Source organism: Emydura macquarii, unplaced genomic scaffold (genome assembly GCF_026122565.2).
Source record: "Emydura macquarii macquarii isolate MOO-44397 ecotype Brisbane River unplaced genomic scaffold, CSIRO-AGI_Emac_v2 contig_691, whole genome shotgun sequence".
In the NCBI taxonomy this organism is placed as follows: Eukaryota; Metazoa; Chordata; order Testudines; family Chelidae; genus Emydura; species Emydura macquarii.
In genome coordinates this window covers 16,869,911-16,887,800 of record NW_027130828.1, presented here as the reverse complement: position 1 = coordinate 16,887,800, position 17,890 = coordinate 16,869,911, and the positions used below count along the sequence as shown (strand labels likewise).

General features: G+C 41.6%; 1 protein-coding gene across 1 annotated transcript in view; it reads left to right on the top strand.

The window, feature by feature from the left end:
* CACNA1B (calcium voltage-gated channel subunit alpha1 B) overlaps window positions 1-17,890 on the top strand; it is a 433,344-nt gene that overhangs the window by 394,790 nt on the left and 20,664 nt on the right. The window contains exon 39 of the mRNA XM_067542172.1: window positions 7,092-7,188. Within this exon, the coding sequence (XP_067398273.1) occupies window positions 7,092-7,188 (97 nt within the window). The remainder of the gene's footprint in view (window positions 1-7,091; window positions 7,189-17,890) is intronic.

Below are 17,890 nucleotides of genomic sequence, written 5' to 3'. Positions count from 1 at the left end.
ACTAAATAGAAAGTAAATATGGTAATACTGATGGATTAAAGGATAGTAGAAACACCATACATCAGAGAAAGAGAGAGAGCTATGAAACCTACCAATTTGGTTCTAGGGAAAATCTACGGCATGTAAATGGATACTGACAAATGGTGATCTTGCTCTAACTATCAGCCGCTTTTAGTAATTTTTTAAAAATAATAGCATTGAACTTCAAGGTGACCTGCAAAATAAAATAAAATTGAATTTATGCCCTTTTTTATTTCTTTAAAATGTATAAAAAAGGCCTGAAAGATGCTGTATTTTTTCTTTTTAAGAGTCTTTTCTATGTGTTTTTCCCCTTGGAAATATTAGGAATGTCAAGCTTTGTCTTTCCTGTTTTGTCAGAGGCCTTCTTGGAGGCTTAGAAGTATGTACTGTAAATGTTTTCAGCTCTTAATAGAAGGAGCAGGGTTGTGGAATCCCTAAGAAGGAGAGCTTCTCTCATGAGTGTCTGAAATAAATAGGTGTTAAACAAAAGCAAATGGAAAACAAAGAGATTTAAATAGCCTAAATAAGAATCAATTCCACTGTCAATTAATCGTGGTTCACTACAGTGGTATTTATCATGTCATAAACCTACTAGCTCATCTGTCACTCACACAGTCTCCCAGAGTAGATATGGTTGGGGGCTTGTCTACACACAGGTTTTGCACAGATTTAACAATATGGTTTAAAAAATTCAGTAAATTTACTGAAAGAAAATGCCACTATAATATCAATATGCCACAGTTCAATATCAATGTAACTGTGTTTGTGATAGTGGGTTACACTAATTGAACTGTATTGTTTTCTAAAGTGATACAATTATACCTGTTCAAAAAGTGTGGGTAAACCAGCCCTGAATTTCTAATGCAAAAAAACAAAACCACCTGAAAATGGAGTGGGGGGAGGGGAATCTGTAAGGCCTTTTTTATTTTTCATAAAGAAGTTAAGAAAAAATGTTTTTGGGGGTGGGTTACAATCCCAGTTTGCTTTCCTTTGCAGGTTCCTTGAAGTTCAGTACTGCTTTTTCTTTTAGATGATTTGGCTAATGATAATTAGAAATAAAATTAAAAATTAATACATGAAGTTCCTGAATCCAACGGCTAGATTAACTGAAAACATATTTTTTTTAATAATAGAATTAACCATAAAAACAACTTTATGATTTCAGTTGTTGCTAATGGGATCTGAATTTTCTCAGTCCTAATCAGTCTCATCAGGCTCTTAAGATAGCAATTACTGGCCTGCCTGTTAATCTTTATATTCTTATATTTCAGACACATTAAAAAAATGTAACATTAGTGACTCATATAATTAAATCTGGTGGTTAGAAGATGTTTTCTATTGCATTGTTGTTTGGACAGTAATTAAAATAATCCTGCTACATTAAGCTATGGCTAGCTCTGAATTAAGATGTCTTACTTCCTGGAGAACCCAATCGTCAAACTAACCTTGCTTCTACAATGTTTTCCTCCTCCCCCCGGTCCCCTTTGCTATGTTCTGTAGGGAAGTGATCTTTGGGGAGGGAGGCCCTTCCTTGCCTATGCTGTTATAACTTGTGATGTTTTCTTTCCAGTTGCCGGATTCATTATAAGGATATGTACAATTTGTTACGTGTTATTGCTCCACCTCTTGGCTTAGGAAAGAAGTGCCCTCATAGGGTGGCATACAAGGTTTGGCATTTCAGAGAGTCTGTCCAGCATTTTCTTCTTCTTTTTTTTTTTTTTTCTTTTCCTTTTTATCCAAACTGCAAATGCAAACAATACCAAAAAGAAACTGGAACGTCACTAACCCGTTGCCTGAAAAGGAATGATTGAGTGTGCCCTCCTTATCCCCTGATGCATCAATTCCCCATCTACTCCTACACCCCAGCTGGCTGGAGAAAGGCAGCCTTATGAGACAGTGAACCTGAAAGCTTCCATCCCTCCTGGGCTAGATGGGAAGGGGTGAGGAAAGAGCAACGCTCCTTATATCTATACGAGAGAGAGAGAAACAACATTATAATATTTCTGTGAAACATTGAGGAGAAAATCTCTTTATATGAGGCCATTTTATTTTGGATTTTTAGCTGATGTTGCACCTTCAGTTTAGTGACTAACCTTTGATCCCTACTCTTTCCTAAGTTGAAAGGACATTAGATCAAGGGCCAGGTTAATGATGCAAGGGTGGGGAGGGATGCTTACATAGGGTCAGGAAAGGATGAGGGACTGAATATTCTTTCTCTGCCATAGTGTAATAGCAATAGCCCCAGAATGCCTTTAGGAACAAGACCGATCTCTTTGAGATCCTCAGATGACAGTGTAATTAATGAAAAGTATTATAATGTCTTAACATGTGGAGGGGTTTAGGTTTATTAGGAACTGGGGAACCTTTTGGGAAAAGAGGAGCCTATACAGAAAGGATGGACTCCACCTAAACCAAAATGGAACCAGACTGCTGGCATGTAAAATTAAAAAAAGTTTTGGATTATTTTTTAAAGTAAGAGCTGGGGGAAAGCCGACAGGTGCAGAGGAACACATGGTTTAGGAGGAGAGCGCCATTAGGGATGAATTTATTAAAGGGGGAACTCTATAGCCTAGTAAAGATGACATGAAAGAAGTTGGTAGGTAAAGTACAGGTAGGACCTAGCGAGGAACAGGCAAAGGTAAGAGAGTGCCATTGAAATACAGCACATGAAGGGAAGCGACTGAATATTCACAAAATGTACCAGTGCTTATAGAGAAATGCTAGACGTCTGAGTGAACTGGAGTGCCTCACATTAAATGAAGATGTTATAATAGGCATTGTGGAAACTTGGTGGAATGAGGACAATCAATGGGAAATGGTAATACAAGAGCATAAAATATGTAAGAATGACAGAGTAGGTTGCACTGGTGGGGGGTGGCACTGTCTGTGAAAGAAAGCGTGGAGTCAAATAAAGTAAAAATCTTAAATGACTCAAACTCTATGACAAATTCTCTATGGATAGAAATTCCATGCTTGAACAATAAGAGTAGAACAGTAAGAATATAGTATTTACCACCTGACCAGGATTGTGAGGGTGACTGTGGAATGTTCAGGGAGATTATAGAAGCTAGAAAGACAGAAAACGCAGTAATAATGGGGGATTTCAACTAGCCTGGGGATATGGAAGTATGCAGAAATAACATTTCTAGATATACAGAGCAGCTTCTCCTGGAACCCACAAGGGGAGAGGTGATTCTTGATTCAGTCTTAAGTGGAGCACAGGATCTGGGCCAAAAGGTGAATATAACTGAATTGCTCCATAATAGCGACAAAATTGTAATTGAATTTAACTTCTTTATAGGGGGGAAATGCCAAAGAAACCCACCACCGTAGCATTTAACTTCAAAAATGAGAACTACTAAAAAATGAGGGCTCTAGTAAAAAGGAAATTAAAAGGAACAGTCAAAAGGGTGAAATATCTCCAAACCGCCTGGAGACTATTTAAAAACACCATAAGAGAGGCTCAAACTAAATATGTACCCCTGTATTCCCTTCCGGGGGAAAAAAACAAACCAAAACAGTAAAAGGAAAATAAAAAGGAGCAAAAACTCTGGCAAGTCAAGTGTAAAAGTATAATAAGGCAGGCCCAAGAGAGAATCTGAAGAACAACTAGCTGAAAACACAAAAGAGAACAGCAAATATATTTTTAAGTATATCCAAAGCAGGAGGCCTGCCAAACAGTCGGTGGGGCCACTGGATGATAGGTGCACAAGGAGCACTCAAGGAAGACAGGACCATTGCCGAGAAGCTAAATGAATTCTTTGCATTGGTCTTCACTGCAGTAGTTATGGGGGAGACCCCCACCCCTGAGCTGTTCTTTTGAGGTGATGAATCTGAGGAACTGGCCCAGACTGAGGTGTCAGTAGAGGAGATTTTGGAAGAAATTGGTAAATTATATGTAACCAGGACCTGATGGTGTTCACCCAAGAGTTCTGAAGGAACTCAAATATGAAATTGCAGAACTACTAACTGTGGTATGTAACCTATCACTTAAATCAGCCTCTCTACCAGATGGCTGTAGGATAGCTAATGTAATGCCAATTTTTTTGAATGGATCCAGAAGTGATCCTGGCCATTACAGGCCGGTAAGCCTAACTTCAGTACCAGGCAAATTGGTTGAAACTCTAGTAAAGAACAGAATTATCTGGCACATAGATGAACACGATTTGTTGGGGAAGAGTCAACATGGCATTTGTAAAGGGACATCAGGCCTCACCAATCTACTAGAATTCTTTGAAGGGGTCAACGAGCATGTGGACAAAGATGATGCAATCAATATAGTGTACTTGAACTTTCAGAAAACCTTTGCCAAGGTCCCACACCAGAGGCTCTTAAGCAAAGTAAGCAGTCCTGGGATAAGAGAAAGGTCCCCTCATGGATCAGTAACTGGTTAAAAGATAAGAAACAAAGGGCAAGTCTATACTTAAAACGCTGCATCAGTGTAGCACTGTAATGAAGACGTTCTACACCTATGGGCGAGAGCTCTCCCATCAGCGTAGTTAATCCACCTCCCTGAGAGACTGTAGCTGTCCACCCAGGGGGTTAGATCATTATAACTATGTCACGCAGGGGTGTGGATTTTTCACAATGTGGTTATACCAATATAGGTCTGTATTGTAGACCAGACCAACAGGTAGGAATAAATGTTCACTTTTCACAATGGTGGAGTGCCCAAGGGTCTGAACTGAGATCTGTGCTGTTCAACACACTCATAAATGATCAAGGGTTGTACAGTGAGATATCAAAATTTGCAGATGATAGAAAATTACTCAAGATAGTTAAGTCCAAAGCTGAGCGTGAAGAGTTATGGAGGGATCTCACTAAACTGTGTGCAACAAATGGCAGATGAAATTCAATTATGATAAGGCCAAAGTAATGCACAATGGAAACAATAATTCCCACCATACATACAGAACGATGGGGTCTAAATTATCTGTTACCACTCAAGAAAGAGATCTTGGAGTCATTGTAGACAGTAGATAGTTCTCTGGAAATAGCCACTCAATGCCCAGCAGCAGTCAAAAAAGCGAACACTTGCTGACAAATATGGCAAGGCAGAAGGCAGAAGTCTCTGGCTCTCCTGCTCTTCAACACCACGAAGTACAGGACACAGAGTTCTAAAACAAAACCTTGGGCCACTCCCATTGGTTTATGGGCGTATGGGCCTCATTCTGATTTCACTTACGCTGGTGTAAATCAGGAGAACTGTGCTGAAGTCGATGGATTCCACACCAGTGGAAATCAGATTAGAACAATTCTGCAGAACCACACAGGATTACAGAGCATTGCCGGCTAGGACATGTCGTCTCTGTTGGCTATGCCTCCCTTTAGGGCAGCTGTAGTCCAATATATGTAAATTAGCTGCCGCGCCGAGGCTCCTGACAAGTTGCCAGCTGCACAGCTGGGAATTCAGCCTCTCTTAGCCACTGGCACTGTGTGTTGGGCTCATGACACCACAAAGGCATAAGCTTCTAATTGCATTTTTAAGTCTTTAAAGTGGCCCGTTTTGCAATATTTTACAGATTGCCGTATACAGAAACACACACTCTACATGTACGCTCCATGTTCAGTTTAGATTATCAATGACGTTTAAAATCTACGAAAAATATTTTTTTTCATGTGGGAATAAAAACCCCCAGGGCTGTATTTCAGTGTTGAAATGATTGCTAGGCACAGAAACGTATCTTTTTGGTTTTGTGAGTTGTTTCTCTCTTCCTTCCTTTTCCCCATCTAGCAGCCAGCTGTGTAGCAGCTGGGACTGTGGTGTCATGGTCACTTTAGAGCATTTGGGCTCAGAGTATGTGGGCTCTACTCCTAAGTCTACACCTGACTTGCTGTATGAACTATGCCAGTTCATTTAACCTCTTTGTGCCAGTTTCACAATCTATACAATGGAGATAATACCGTCACAGGAGGTTAATATTAATTAATAATGCTCTTTAATATGCTTTGGTATCCTTGGATGAAAGGCCACTATGGAATTACAAAGTATTATTAATACACAGCCAGCTGGGAGGACAAAACCAGACACTACAAGTTGTGTCCAAAGTCATCAACAGTGTCATTAGGGGCAGCAAGCCAGAAAGGGATGGCTTTTCAGCCGTCTTCCCAATGAAGGATTTAATGTGTCTTGGATTCTGGCTGTAATAAAACTCATCAACAATGGAGACAAAGTTGCAAGGCATATGTTGAACCCCTACTTCCTAGCTAATTCTCACTGCTCCCAAACTTGCAGGCTGGCCAATGGACCCTTTTAATGAAGCCAGTTGGTTAGACAACGGAATGGCCACAGAGGGTGAAATAATACATCCTCACACCAGTTCCCTGATTGAAGGTTGGCTACGATCTATGAGGCTGTCCTTGTGAGATCCGAATCCGTATTGTGGAGGATTCTCTTTTGTGCTGCAGAAATTCAGCTTTTTCTGTGAGTCAGAGCAATCTAAGTCTGCCCACGTGAAAAAACAAAAAGGGATTCTTCTTCTTCTTCTTTCTCTTTTAGCCTTTAACCTAAATTGGAAGCAAAACTTCTTATCCACAAAAGGAAAACAGAAGCATTTTATATGTCACAGCTCTGTCTGTCCCATAACTCTGCCTACCAGCTCTCCCTGGCATGGTGAATACAACCATTTTTTGATTTGAAAAACAAGTAAACAAAAAAAGCACCCCCTCCCAAATCCTTCCCCACCCCCAATCCCTTTCCATGTCCATTAACTTAAACATCAATCATTCCGTACTGCTGCCGCAGGGATTAGAGTGTCAGTGTTTAAACTGGGATTTCTCTGCGATAAGGAGGAGACACCAAGGAGTTCAAACAAAGGGACAGAGGTGGAGAAATCCTTCAGTTTACCCTCCTCTTTATTTTATTTATTGGTTTATTTTTCAATTTCCTGAGAAATCTGATTAACCGGATATCTGTTTTTCTTGTGTGCTTTCTCCCCTGCCACGCATTTCCCTCTCCCTGGTTTCATTTCACCCTTTGTGGTGTTCCCTTTTTTTTATTTTGGTTCCGGTTTGATTTCTGTGTGTCCTCCTGCTTTTGCCTTTCCCTCCCCCCTGACTTCAATTCCAAGCGGGCGCATCAGTTACACTGATATGTATGAGATGCTGAGACACATGTCCCCACCTCTAGGCCTGGGAAAGAAATGCCCTGCTCGAGTTGCCTATAAGGTAGATCACCCGTAAAAACTCCCCAAACCACCAGTGAAAGCTTCTTTTGCCATGGCTGAAACGGGTGCTGTTTTCCTGTGATATTGTTGATGTGAGCCTGGGTTCTTTCTGGCGCTTTATCTTCTTTCTGCGCAGCCTGGATTTTAAACATTCCACGTTTTTATAATACTCTCTTCAATCATTAAAACTGTGACACGTCAGTTTGTCTTTCTAGCTATGTCTCCGCCTATCTGTATAGATGTTGCTCTCTGTATCTTTCTGCTTCCTTTCTGGTCCACCTGCAGGGGGAGGTGGAATGGCGTTAATAAGCAATTTACGCCACTAATAAAACTCCACTTATTTTTGTATATCTCTGTCTACTCTGACTAGCCTTTTAGTTGTGTGTGGTTTTTTTCTTTTAATTAGGTGAAAATAATTAGGGTAGGTAGGGCTATCGGAGGTAGCAAATTATTAAATATAGATAGTACCATAAAGGCTCCCTAACACACTCCTGGAAATAAATGCACTCAAATCGAATCATTTTGGTCCAAAGAAAAAAAGAGAAATCACATGTAATTTGTTCTAAACAAGGTTTTAATTAAACCACAAAACACATTGCATTAAAAAATATGTTAGTTGCTACATTTCAGACCCTGCCGGAGAGAGTGTAGAAGAAATGCAGAGATAAATTAGATTGAATTTACAAAGAGCAAGCCAGGATTCCAGCCAATTGAGAGTTGCACTGCTAACACCAAATTCTGCATGACATTTGCATTTGAAGGGGGCTCCGTGGGGAATTTTTCTTTCGCTTTGATTCTCATACCTTCAAAGGATGGGGTTTTCAAAAGCAAGCAGGACTGGCCTAACTCTGCTCCCATTAAAGGCAATGGGAGTTTTACTGTTGACGTCAGTGGAAACAGAATTAGACCAGCCCTGAGCGATTTTGAAAATCCCATCCATCCATCCTGAGCTTTGCTTGGTGTGACAGATTGGAAGGGACTCCAGAACACATCAAACCTTCAAGTGTCACCTGGTGTCTCAATTAAACTATGTGAAACTGAGTTTGGGTAGGGGTTCCATATGAGATGGGCCCACACCAAAACCCCAGATACAGTCCCCGCACTCCCACTTTCACGTCTGGGAAGATCTGAATTTCACTGTGGCCTTTCATAGGGCGTGTAAATATCAACCAAAGTTTCAAATAAATACTTTCCACATGGCCCTTCCCTAGTGTAGTGCATTTTCCCTGCATGGGACAAAGTGAAGAGAAGGTAGAATAGTTGGCTTGGAAACTACTTTTGGATTCAGCATTATACAAATGATTAGTTAGGTACATTTTCTGTGTTCATCTTGTTCCTGGCACAAAATGTGAGTACTCTGAAGGGGCATATTTATTATGAATACGTAATAATACCCAATATATAGTAAACATCCTTATAAAAACTTCAGACAGACAATCAGTTTTTAAACTTCATATTTTAGCCATTTAAAATATCTGTTGGCAATATACACACACACAGAGGGCCACATTTGTAAAAGTAGTCCCTGGTTTTAAGTGTCTCCATTTTAGAGGCCCAAAGACCCATTGGGCCTGATTTTCAGAGGTGCAGTTTTTTGTTGGTTTTTTTTTTTGGCCACTCTCAATATATGCCTTTTGTAGCATATGTGTGTACACCCTTCACCCCCAAAGCACAATATTTTCAATTGTATTACTTTTTCCTATCTCTGTACATTAAAAGTAGCCAATAAGTGTGTTTAAAATATACATTTTTAACAGGTTTATTGTCTTTTTAATTCTGCATCATTTAAAGGTTGCATGTTTTTTGTTGTTGTTGTTTTTTAACCTATATATGTAGACAGTTTTTTGGACTGAGACCTTAGATACTTACCTGCCCCCATTCTTCATCAGAAAGTTCTTTGCACATTAGTCTTCTTAAATGCAGTTTAATTTATGTCTGTATTTATATACCTCTCCCATAGCATTTAGGTACCTTTGAGTATTTTTTAAAATATCTCCACTTGATTCCTCCATCCTTAATTTTTACTCATCAAGTAACAGCCCTCCAAACAGATGGCAGGGAGTATAACTGAGAGCCATAACTAGAGTCCAAGCTGTGAAGTTCAGATTCAGATTCACAGTCAAACGTTCTCTGAGTTTGAAGGTGGTCAGATACATTGTTCCACTCTGGCAGAGTTTGCACCTGGATCTTGATCTGAATTCCCCTGAAAGTACAGGAAGCTTAAATCAATCATTGTAGTTTGGGCTCATCTCCATTCATAGCTATCGCAGTGTTACTGGGGCATTTAATTAATTTAATCCCCCCCCCCCCAAAAAAAAAAAAAAATTCAGGCCTTGGTGAATAATGACATTGGCTTTCATTGCCCCCTCCTCCCTTTTTATTAACTGACATAACTAGGAAGAGCATGTGCAAGAAGACATATTTGTGCTGAAAATCTGCACTCAGATTAACACTGCATGGGAATGGTTGTATTCAGTTGCCTTAGATTCCAGTAGTTGCCAAGTGGTCATTGTCTACCTGGTGTTACCATCGATCTGTTTGTAACTGATGGGAAAACTCACTGTGACGGTCCGCCCTTCTTGAGGCACAGTGCAACCATCCATGCTCAGTTACATGCACATATTTCAGATCACAAAGAAATCAACTTTCTAAGAAGTTAAAAAATAAGTAAATAATTAAAATGACACCTCTAATTTGCAACTGTAGCTCAGAAGAGACAGTTAGTGAAAGAAGTCAGTGTTTTGTCTCTGCACTCTCCTGTTCTCTCACTGTCAGGAAAAGTCACTTTTTTTCTGTTCTGTCAGGCAAAAGGCTTTTTTGCCCCTTTGTCCCTTTTCGTGTTCTATGTATTTTCCTGACTCTCTTTGGTTGCAAAGATTTGGTCAGTCTGTGTAGTTTTGTCCCTATCTCTGTCAGTTGACCTCGATATTTCTGCACAGTGTTGGTGTTTGTTTGTGTTTTTTCTCCAGCCTTTTTGGGCTGCTGTTTCTTTCCTTCCAAATTCTTCTTTTATTTATTTATTTGTTTATTTTGTTCCCTCTTTCTGAACTGTTCTCCTTGGTTAGCAAGACCAATCCCTGCAGAGTTGTTATGCACGTGGCTTGTGCTTGCCTTGAAATTCATGCATGGGAATCTTTTCGTGCCTTGTTCTGAAACTCCTCAGGTGACAGGAGAGCTCTGTCCCAAGAGACACTGGGCTTTCAAAAGAAGGCCACCTTCCTCCTCATTTCTGGGGTAGGGGAAAATGGCACTTTGGGTCCCCTCCAGCTGATCAAAGTTCTAGTGGTAACATAGTTTCAAATCAGAGACTTTGGTCCATTTAGCTGAGTATACTGTGGCTTCGTCCTAGCCCTGAACAGGCCTTGTGTCAGCAACCATGGGAGTGCTAATCCAAATTTTTTGGCAAAAAATACAGGTTTGGTGACACCAAAACCTTTTATGAGTTCATGTCAGTTTCGCCAAACTGTTTTTGTCAAAAACAAACAACTCCAAAATAATCAAAATGTTTCATTATGACATACTTTAAACAAAAACTCTTTGATTCGTTTGGTTCAAAACAACATTTTGTTTGTTTATTAAAAATACAAAAACCTCTACAAATGGTCAAACTTGAAACAAAACACATAGTTTCAGGTTGAATGAATTGTTTCATTTATGACAAAATAGAAACATTTTGTTTCAGGTCAGATGGAATGTTTAGTTCCACCAGAAACTTTTTTTCAAATACTTTTAGATTTGCTGAAAATTAAAAAAAAATTTTTTTTGCTTCAACTCTAAATTTTTGTTTCCATTTTTTTTTTTTAAATTACCAGCAAACAGAAAAAATCCATTATTTGCCCAGCTCTAGATTTGGGCCACCCCTCTTCATCTATCGCACGCTACAAGCACGGAAGCTTCTAAATAGTGGTGTTTTTAGCAGGTTTGTAGACAAATAACCCTGGAGAACTCCACCCTTGTGTCTGTGTACACACACATGCATACTTGGAGAAATTCCATAGGAAATGGTCAGTACATTACCTGAATGCATTAAAGGGTTTTCTGGTTGCAATGGGTGCATGCATCTTGGTGCTCATTGTGCTCTCACTTGAAAACCTTCCCTTAATTTTCAAGGCAATACAATGAGCATTCCAACCTCGTGCTTTGAGTCAGCTGGCAGAACTGGAGCTTAGGTGTTTGCAGTCATTGTGCTCCACTATTGATAATGGCTTTTTCAGCATGAGGCTGATTTTATACATCACAGAGTTTCGGATGTATCTGCAGAGAAATTGGGGGAAGGAACCCAACCAGTGCAACGCCCTCTGCGTACTTGGCAATGCATTGCTATTGAGCAGATGCTGAAATGAACTGGAGTTTGGAGCAGGGTTTCAGTTAGATTTAAGTCTAGGGTAATGACTCTTGAGTGTAAAGTAATTAGGCTTGAAAGGATTTGATTTTTATTGGTAAATGTCAGTAAATGTCGATTTCACACAAGCCAGTGGGAAAAAATACTTTTGGTAATAATGGAAGTTTACAGATAGGCAAACTAGGAAAACTGTTACTTGAGAACATATTAGAATTTGATTTAAGGCTATTTACATCATATATTGTGACATATGATGGTGACAAATTGTGGTTTACTGTTATAAAGCTTTAATTTTTTGACTCATCGATATTATCCCTCGAAATTATTTTCTTTTTAAAAATTGAATTCTGCCAAGTCTCAGTGTAATGTTACCAGTTTTGCTTATTCCAGGCACATCCAAACTGTGCCCCTCTGAGGGCCACACTGACAATTTGCCATGAATACCCAGGCTGTCCCCGTACCTTGCCCATCTTGAACCACAGGTGCAGCCCATGGTGACTGCACATTCCAGCCTGCAGTGCTTCATCTTGTTCTGAGTAGTCCTCTGTTTGCTCCAATGCTGAGCCTTGCACACCGAGGTTGTAGTGCCTATGGTGGGGTGACCGGATAGCAAATGGGAAAAATCGGGACGGAGGTTGGGGAGTAATAGCATCTATGTAAGACAAAGCCCCGACTACCAGGACTGTCCCGATAGAATCAGGACATCTGATTACCCAAGCCTATGGCTATATTTTAGAACTCTTAGGTCATATAAAGCCAGCCAGACGGGCTTTGAGGATTCCTGGCAAATATACTCCTTCCCATCCTAGATCCATCATGGTGACATGAATGAAAATAACTTTATCCCATGCTCACTTTTGTTTTCTTCCTTCCTTCCCAAGCTTTGTGTCAAGAATGGGGCCAGCAGAATTTGAATGTCTGGATTAGGCTGTGAACGATTTTAAACAACTCACAGACTTTGAACTGGTCTCTGTGCTAACTGGCCGGTCATTCTATCTTCTCCGTGCAGTGTTTGTATGGGGAAATGCAATGACTAGCCAGTCAAAAGACAGGACATGAAATAAGTCAGAGCATAACAATTACAACTAGAACAGGGTGAATTATTCATAGCAAATGATTTATTCAACACATTCAGACTCTTTTTCTGCCAGTAGATTGTCCGCAAGCAGTTCTCAATTCTTTTGAATTTATTCACTCTTAGCAATTATTGCCCCAGTGATTTTTGTCCTATAAGTCGTCAAAGTGAGTTTTCAATATCCAGAATTTGAGTGGTGTTATCTAGTTTTAATGGGATGTACAGATCACATGGTATTTTTTTCCACTGACATTTGGATGAATGTAATAGTGAGTCAGATTTCCTTACAAATGCTCATGTTTAGAAGTTCAATAGACACTTGTGGGTGAAATTCACCTCTGTGCAGAGGTGTGCAGGAGGCCTATGTGCTGCTTCAGTCTTACGCAAGCCCTGAGATGTATAGGCTGTATACACTGAGATGATTTGCCCCTGACGTTCTGAATATTTGTTTAAAATTCCCTGTCTCCATTGGCATTCCTGTACGTAACGCTTTTCAGGAAAATATTTGCAAAAAGTGAACATGAAATTGGCACAAATTCAGGCCAGATCAGTCCTGTATTTTACTTGAATCAGTGTCGGTGCACAGTTAGTTAGTTAGTTGCTCAACTCTAATTACATCCCTTGTTGGTAGATGAGTCATGTCTGGTTCTCCCATCTCCTGACCATGTTAGTAACTGGAGCAAAAAATGCTGCAAATGTAACCCATGCTGCAGTCTGTAACTGGCTTTTTTCTTGTTATCTGGTTGCTCCCCCTTCTGTGTTGCAGAGTTAATTAGGATGCTCTAGAGAGAATATCACAGCCCGAGGCCTTTCACTGCCGAAATATTAACAAGATCTTCTCATACACTAGTTAAGTTCCTCTTGTTAGCCTCTGTTCTGCTCATGTTGAGAAGGGAGAATGACTCTGAAACTGCCTAATTAAGATCTGGGGATTGAGGAGGTTTCTCTGGGACAGGTTGGGAAATCAGGAACTAGATCTCCATCTCCTGCCTGATACGTCTCTTAAAACTCCATTGGAGGAAATGTGAGAGCAAGATAAGGGTAGGAAGGGGACTGGCAAAAGGAGTCAAGAAATCTATTTCTCCCAGGCACGGAGATCTAGTGCAGGCTTTTCTTTTCACCAAGGTGGTTTTCTTCCCCCATTTAATTAGTGTAGCTAACCGCACTTTTCACCTGTGGCAGGGGATCCTGGAGTCAAGGAGCATTGTGATCCCTCACCATCTGTATCAACACACTCTGGCTATGTCTACACTAGACCTAGAGTAATGGGAAAATGCTACAAATTAAGCCTTCCCTTCGTCTCTGCAGTTCCTTCTGGCAAATATTTGAATTGCATTTCAAAGCAGCAGGAAGGGCTAAGGCTCCGTGAGTCTCAGAGTGAGGACTGCAGTTCTGAAATACTGCTAAAATGGAGGGGGGAGGGTTGGTTTGAGTGGGCCATGATGAGCAGAGGGGCCAGCTATGCAGTCACCCTCTCTCACTGAGCATGGTTGTTAGTTCTCACAGGGTTATAGTGATGCAAGGTTGCCTTGGGCTCGAGAGGACTGGAGAAGATTAATTCAGTCTGTGTAATGTGAACCCACTACCAACCCCTGTGGAAGGTATTAGCTAACGGGTGCAAGTTTAGGCATCGAGTTGCCCATATCGGGGTGACTTTGCTAACGAAACAAGGAAAGTCTTTGTCCATCCTCTGTGGTGGCAGGGTGTGAAGGGCCATGATTGTGCCACACATTGCTGTAGTGCTGGAGGTACCACTGCAGCTTGTGTTTCCCCCAGGAGGGATTCTGGTTGAGTCTGCTGGACTCACTACACCCGCCTCTGACACGAACAACCAGATTTTAGTTCCAAATTAAAATCTGTAAAGGGCTTTGAGATCCTCAGATGGAAAAATGCTGAACAAAGGCTAAAAGTTGTGTGTGTCTTTCAGTTTTCAGTGCCGTCGCTGGGATGTAACGCTCACATTTACAATCAGAAATAACCCATACTGGATCACACAAAAGGTGTTGACAATAGGCCATCCTATTAGTTTGCACGTTATGGTGTAAAGGCTACGTAGGACTCAGCAATGCAAGGCAGCTAGTCACATCCCTCCTGTGATTGAGAAGTATGGTTACAATGGGTCAGTGTGAGAGATAGAATAAATATGGAGAAGCACATGTCCACGTGGGCCTCTAGCACTGCACCCAGAGAACACCTGTTTTCATGTACACATGAGCACCCGTTATCTCAGTTACCCACGTTGCACACATGGCTGTTTGTACACTGCAGATCCAGAGGGCTGCACCAGCCCATTTTAGAGTTCTCGTTTGAAAAATCCCATCAGCACTGATTTAAACCTGCGAGGAAGGGCCCCCGTGCAGTGGTGACGTAAACTCACAGCCTGGGGTACACTCTGTCCTCTGTGCATGAGCTCAGCTGTTCTTGGGAGTTCACTCTGTTACGTCTATGGGGAGACCCAGGGTTCGCAGTCCCAGTTCTCAGGAGGACGGAGCTCTCCTAGGAGGAATTATTTCTCACCTGCTTGTTCTTCATTTCCATGCATCTCCTTTCTCTCTCCATCTCTTAATTCTCTCTCTCTCTCACTGAAGTGGGATTCAGTGGGACTCTTTCAGTAAGTTAACCATTGGATTGCATTAAACACACTACTTTTGCTTTAACCTTTGGCGTGCTGAAGGAGGATATTCCAGCCGAGGTGCTATTCTGTTTTACACAATTGAACAGACAAAATTCGTGTAGCTTTGCCAGCATTTGATATTGCCTTTGAATTATACGGGGAGCAAATTCTCAGCTTTGATTTCATTATCCCTCCTGTCAATAGACTGAGGAGAACCCCTCGTCCATGTTTTAAATAGGATTCTTTTAGGCTGTGCTGCTTTCTCTTAGACTCGTAGACTTTAAGGTCAGAAGGGACCATCGCGATCATCTTGTCTGACCTCCTGCACGTTGCAGGCCACAGAACCTCACCCACTAACCTCTTGGCTCTATGATTACTAGACTAAACCTGGAGCGGGCAGAGTAGCTTCCTGCCTGAGTCTTTCGCCCCAATTTCCTTAAGCAACCAGTGATGTTTAAAGAGGACAGGCCTCCTTTCTCCCATCCCACACACTTTACACGAATGCACTTCTATGGACTTCTCCTAGGCTACATCTACACAGCAGCTGCATGGCTGCTTCCTAGCACAAGTAGACAGGCGAAAATAATCTAAAATAGTAGTTTGGCTATAGTGGCACAGGCAGCAGCTTGGACTAGCTGCCCCGAGTACAGACTCACCTGAAGCCCTGAGCATATAGTTGGGCAGCTAGCCTGAGCGGCCACCCATGCTGCCCCAGCCATGCAGAGCTAGTGTGTGGCTATCTATCTGAGCTGGGACTCACTGTGCCAGCTGCCATGTAGACACGCCTGAGTTTGCGCTCCTAGAAATGACTGGGGCAATCAGGCTCAGCAGTTTTTGTCCCAGTTCCATCCTCCATGATTGCGTTCGATGAGACTCCTAAGTCAATGTCCAGTTTATACCACTGGGAAATAAAATTTCTGAGATTTTTCCCCAAAAGAGTCAGAACTATTTTTTCCCCTGATGGTGGAAAAGGAGGATGAAAAATTAATGTTCCAGTCCAGTCCTTTTCTATGAAGAGCATCTTAATGATTTGAACAGAGGCCTGGGAGTCAAGTTCCCTACAGAATCCTACTCTCTTCCTCTGGGGACCCAGGCAACTCCCTTCACGTTGTTATGCCTCATTTTCCTCCATCTGTAAAAAGAGGCTAACAATCAGAGACATGTGGTGAGGATTAGTTTCTATTTCTACGTTGCTTTGGAGACTCTGTTAAAAAAACTCTGGGGAACGCTTTTAAAAGTACCTGAGTGACTCAGGAGTCTAAGTCCCATTTTCAAGAGTGCCAACCACTTAGGAGCCTAAGTCTTTATCTATACACAAAAGTTGTGGTACTTTATAGTTAAAGCAATGTGTGGACACAGTTATACCAGAATGAATGTGCTTATAGTGGTCTAACTTACTCCAGTAATGGAAGGGGAATAAACTATGCCAGTATACAGCTCTTGAATACCAGTATAACTGCCTTCGCACAAGGGACTGTACCAGTACTACCAGACAGGTAAAAACATCATACCCTTAACTGATGTAGTTATACTGTACAAAAACTCTGTGTGGACCAGGCTTAAATCCCATTGGCTTTTAATGAGGCTTAGATGCCTGAGGGCATGTCTACATGACAGCCACATGCACAGCTACAGCGCTGCGGTGGTGTCACTGTAGCACCAGAATATAGATGTTTCCTGCATCGACAGAAGAGACTTTTCTGGCAGTGTCGTTTTCTCCAAGATGGAATTCTTCTGTCAACTTAGCTGCACCTACATTGGGTTTAGGTCAACCTAATTACAGCTTCCAGGGCGCACAATTTGTAAGAGCCCTGAGCCCCGTAGCTAGGTTAATTTGATTTTTACGTGTAGACCAGGCCTAAGTCTCCAGCTCACTTTTAAAAATGGAATATAGGCTCCTAAATCGCTTAGGCACTTTTGAAAATATTAGTCTCCCTCTCTGCAGTGGTTGGAGATGAGGCAGGGAAGTGGTGGTTGGATCTGAATCCAGATTCAGTTTATCCTGGAAGGTGTTTGAGCTTTTAGAAAAGGACACCTCCTCAGCAGGATCTCCACAGCGCCATGGTCTGTCTCCATCTTTCCCTACCCCTGTTGGAGTGCTTTGCACCCCAGGAGGTTCTAGCGAGACCCTGTCACTGTGGCTGGGAGAGCAAAGAGACTGGAGTAATGGAGTGGCTAGCTCCTGTGAGAGGATTCATGCAGAAGGATGTCTCTTTGCCCCCCGGCAAGCCCATTCAGTGCCTAGTTCCAGTCCGGCCCTTTCTCTGCACACACGGCTGAAGAATCACAAAGAACCCACTTAAATGCCCTTAGCAAAGTGTTGAACTTCTGTTGAAGAAAAGACTTCCATGGAGCAATATGTGTCAAATAACAGTCGAATCAGTTTCCAGAGGCACTCTCCAGGGATGAAATCCACTCTGTGCCAAGGACCGAAACATACCTACCTCTTGGGCTTTACTGACCTATGCAAACAGAGAATTCCCGGACATTTCCTTGCGTTGCATGGAACTTTAGAGAAAAGAAATGTAGAGGCTCATCTGATTTGGCTCCAGGTTAGGAAGTTTCTAAACATTATATGAGAGCTGAGGAGCTGGGAAATCACACATTTGCCCAAGAAGAAGAAATCAGTCCTTGCTGTACCGTGCTACAGTGATCAGCTAGCCTGGAGGGCT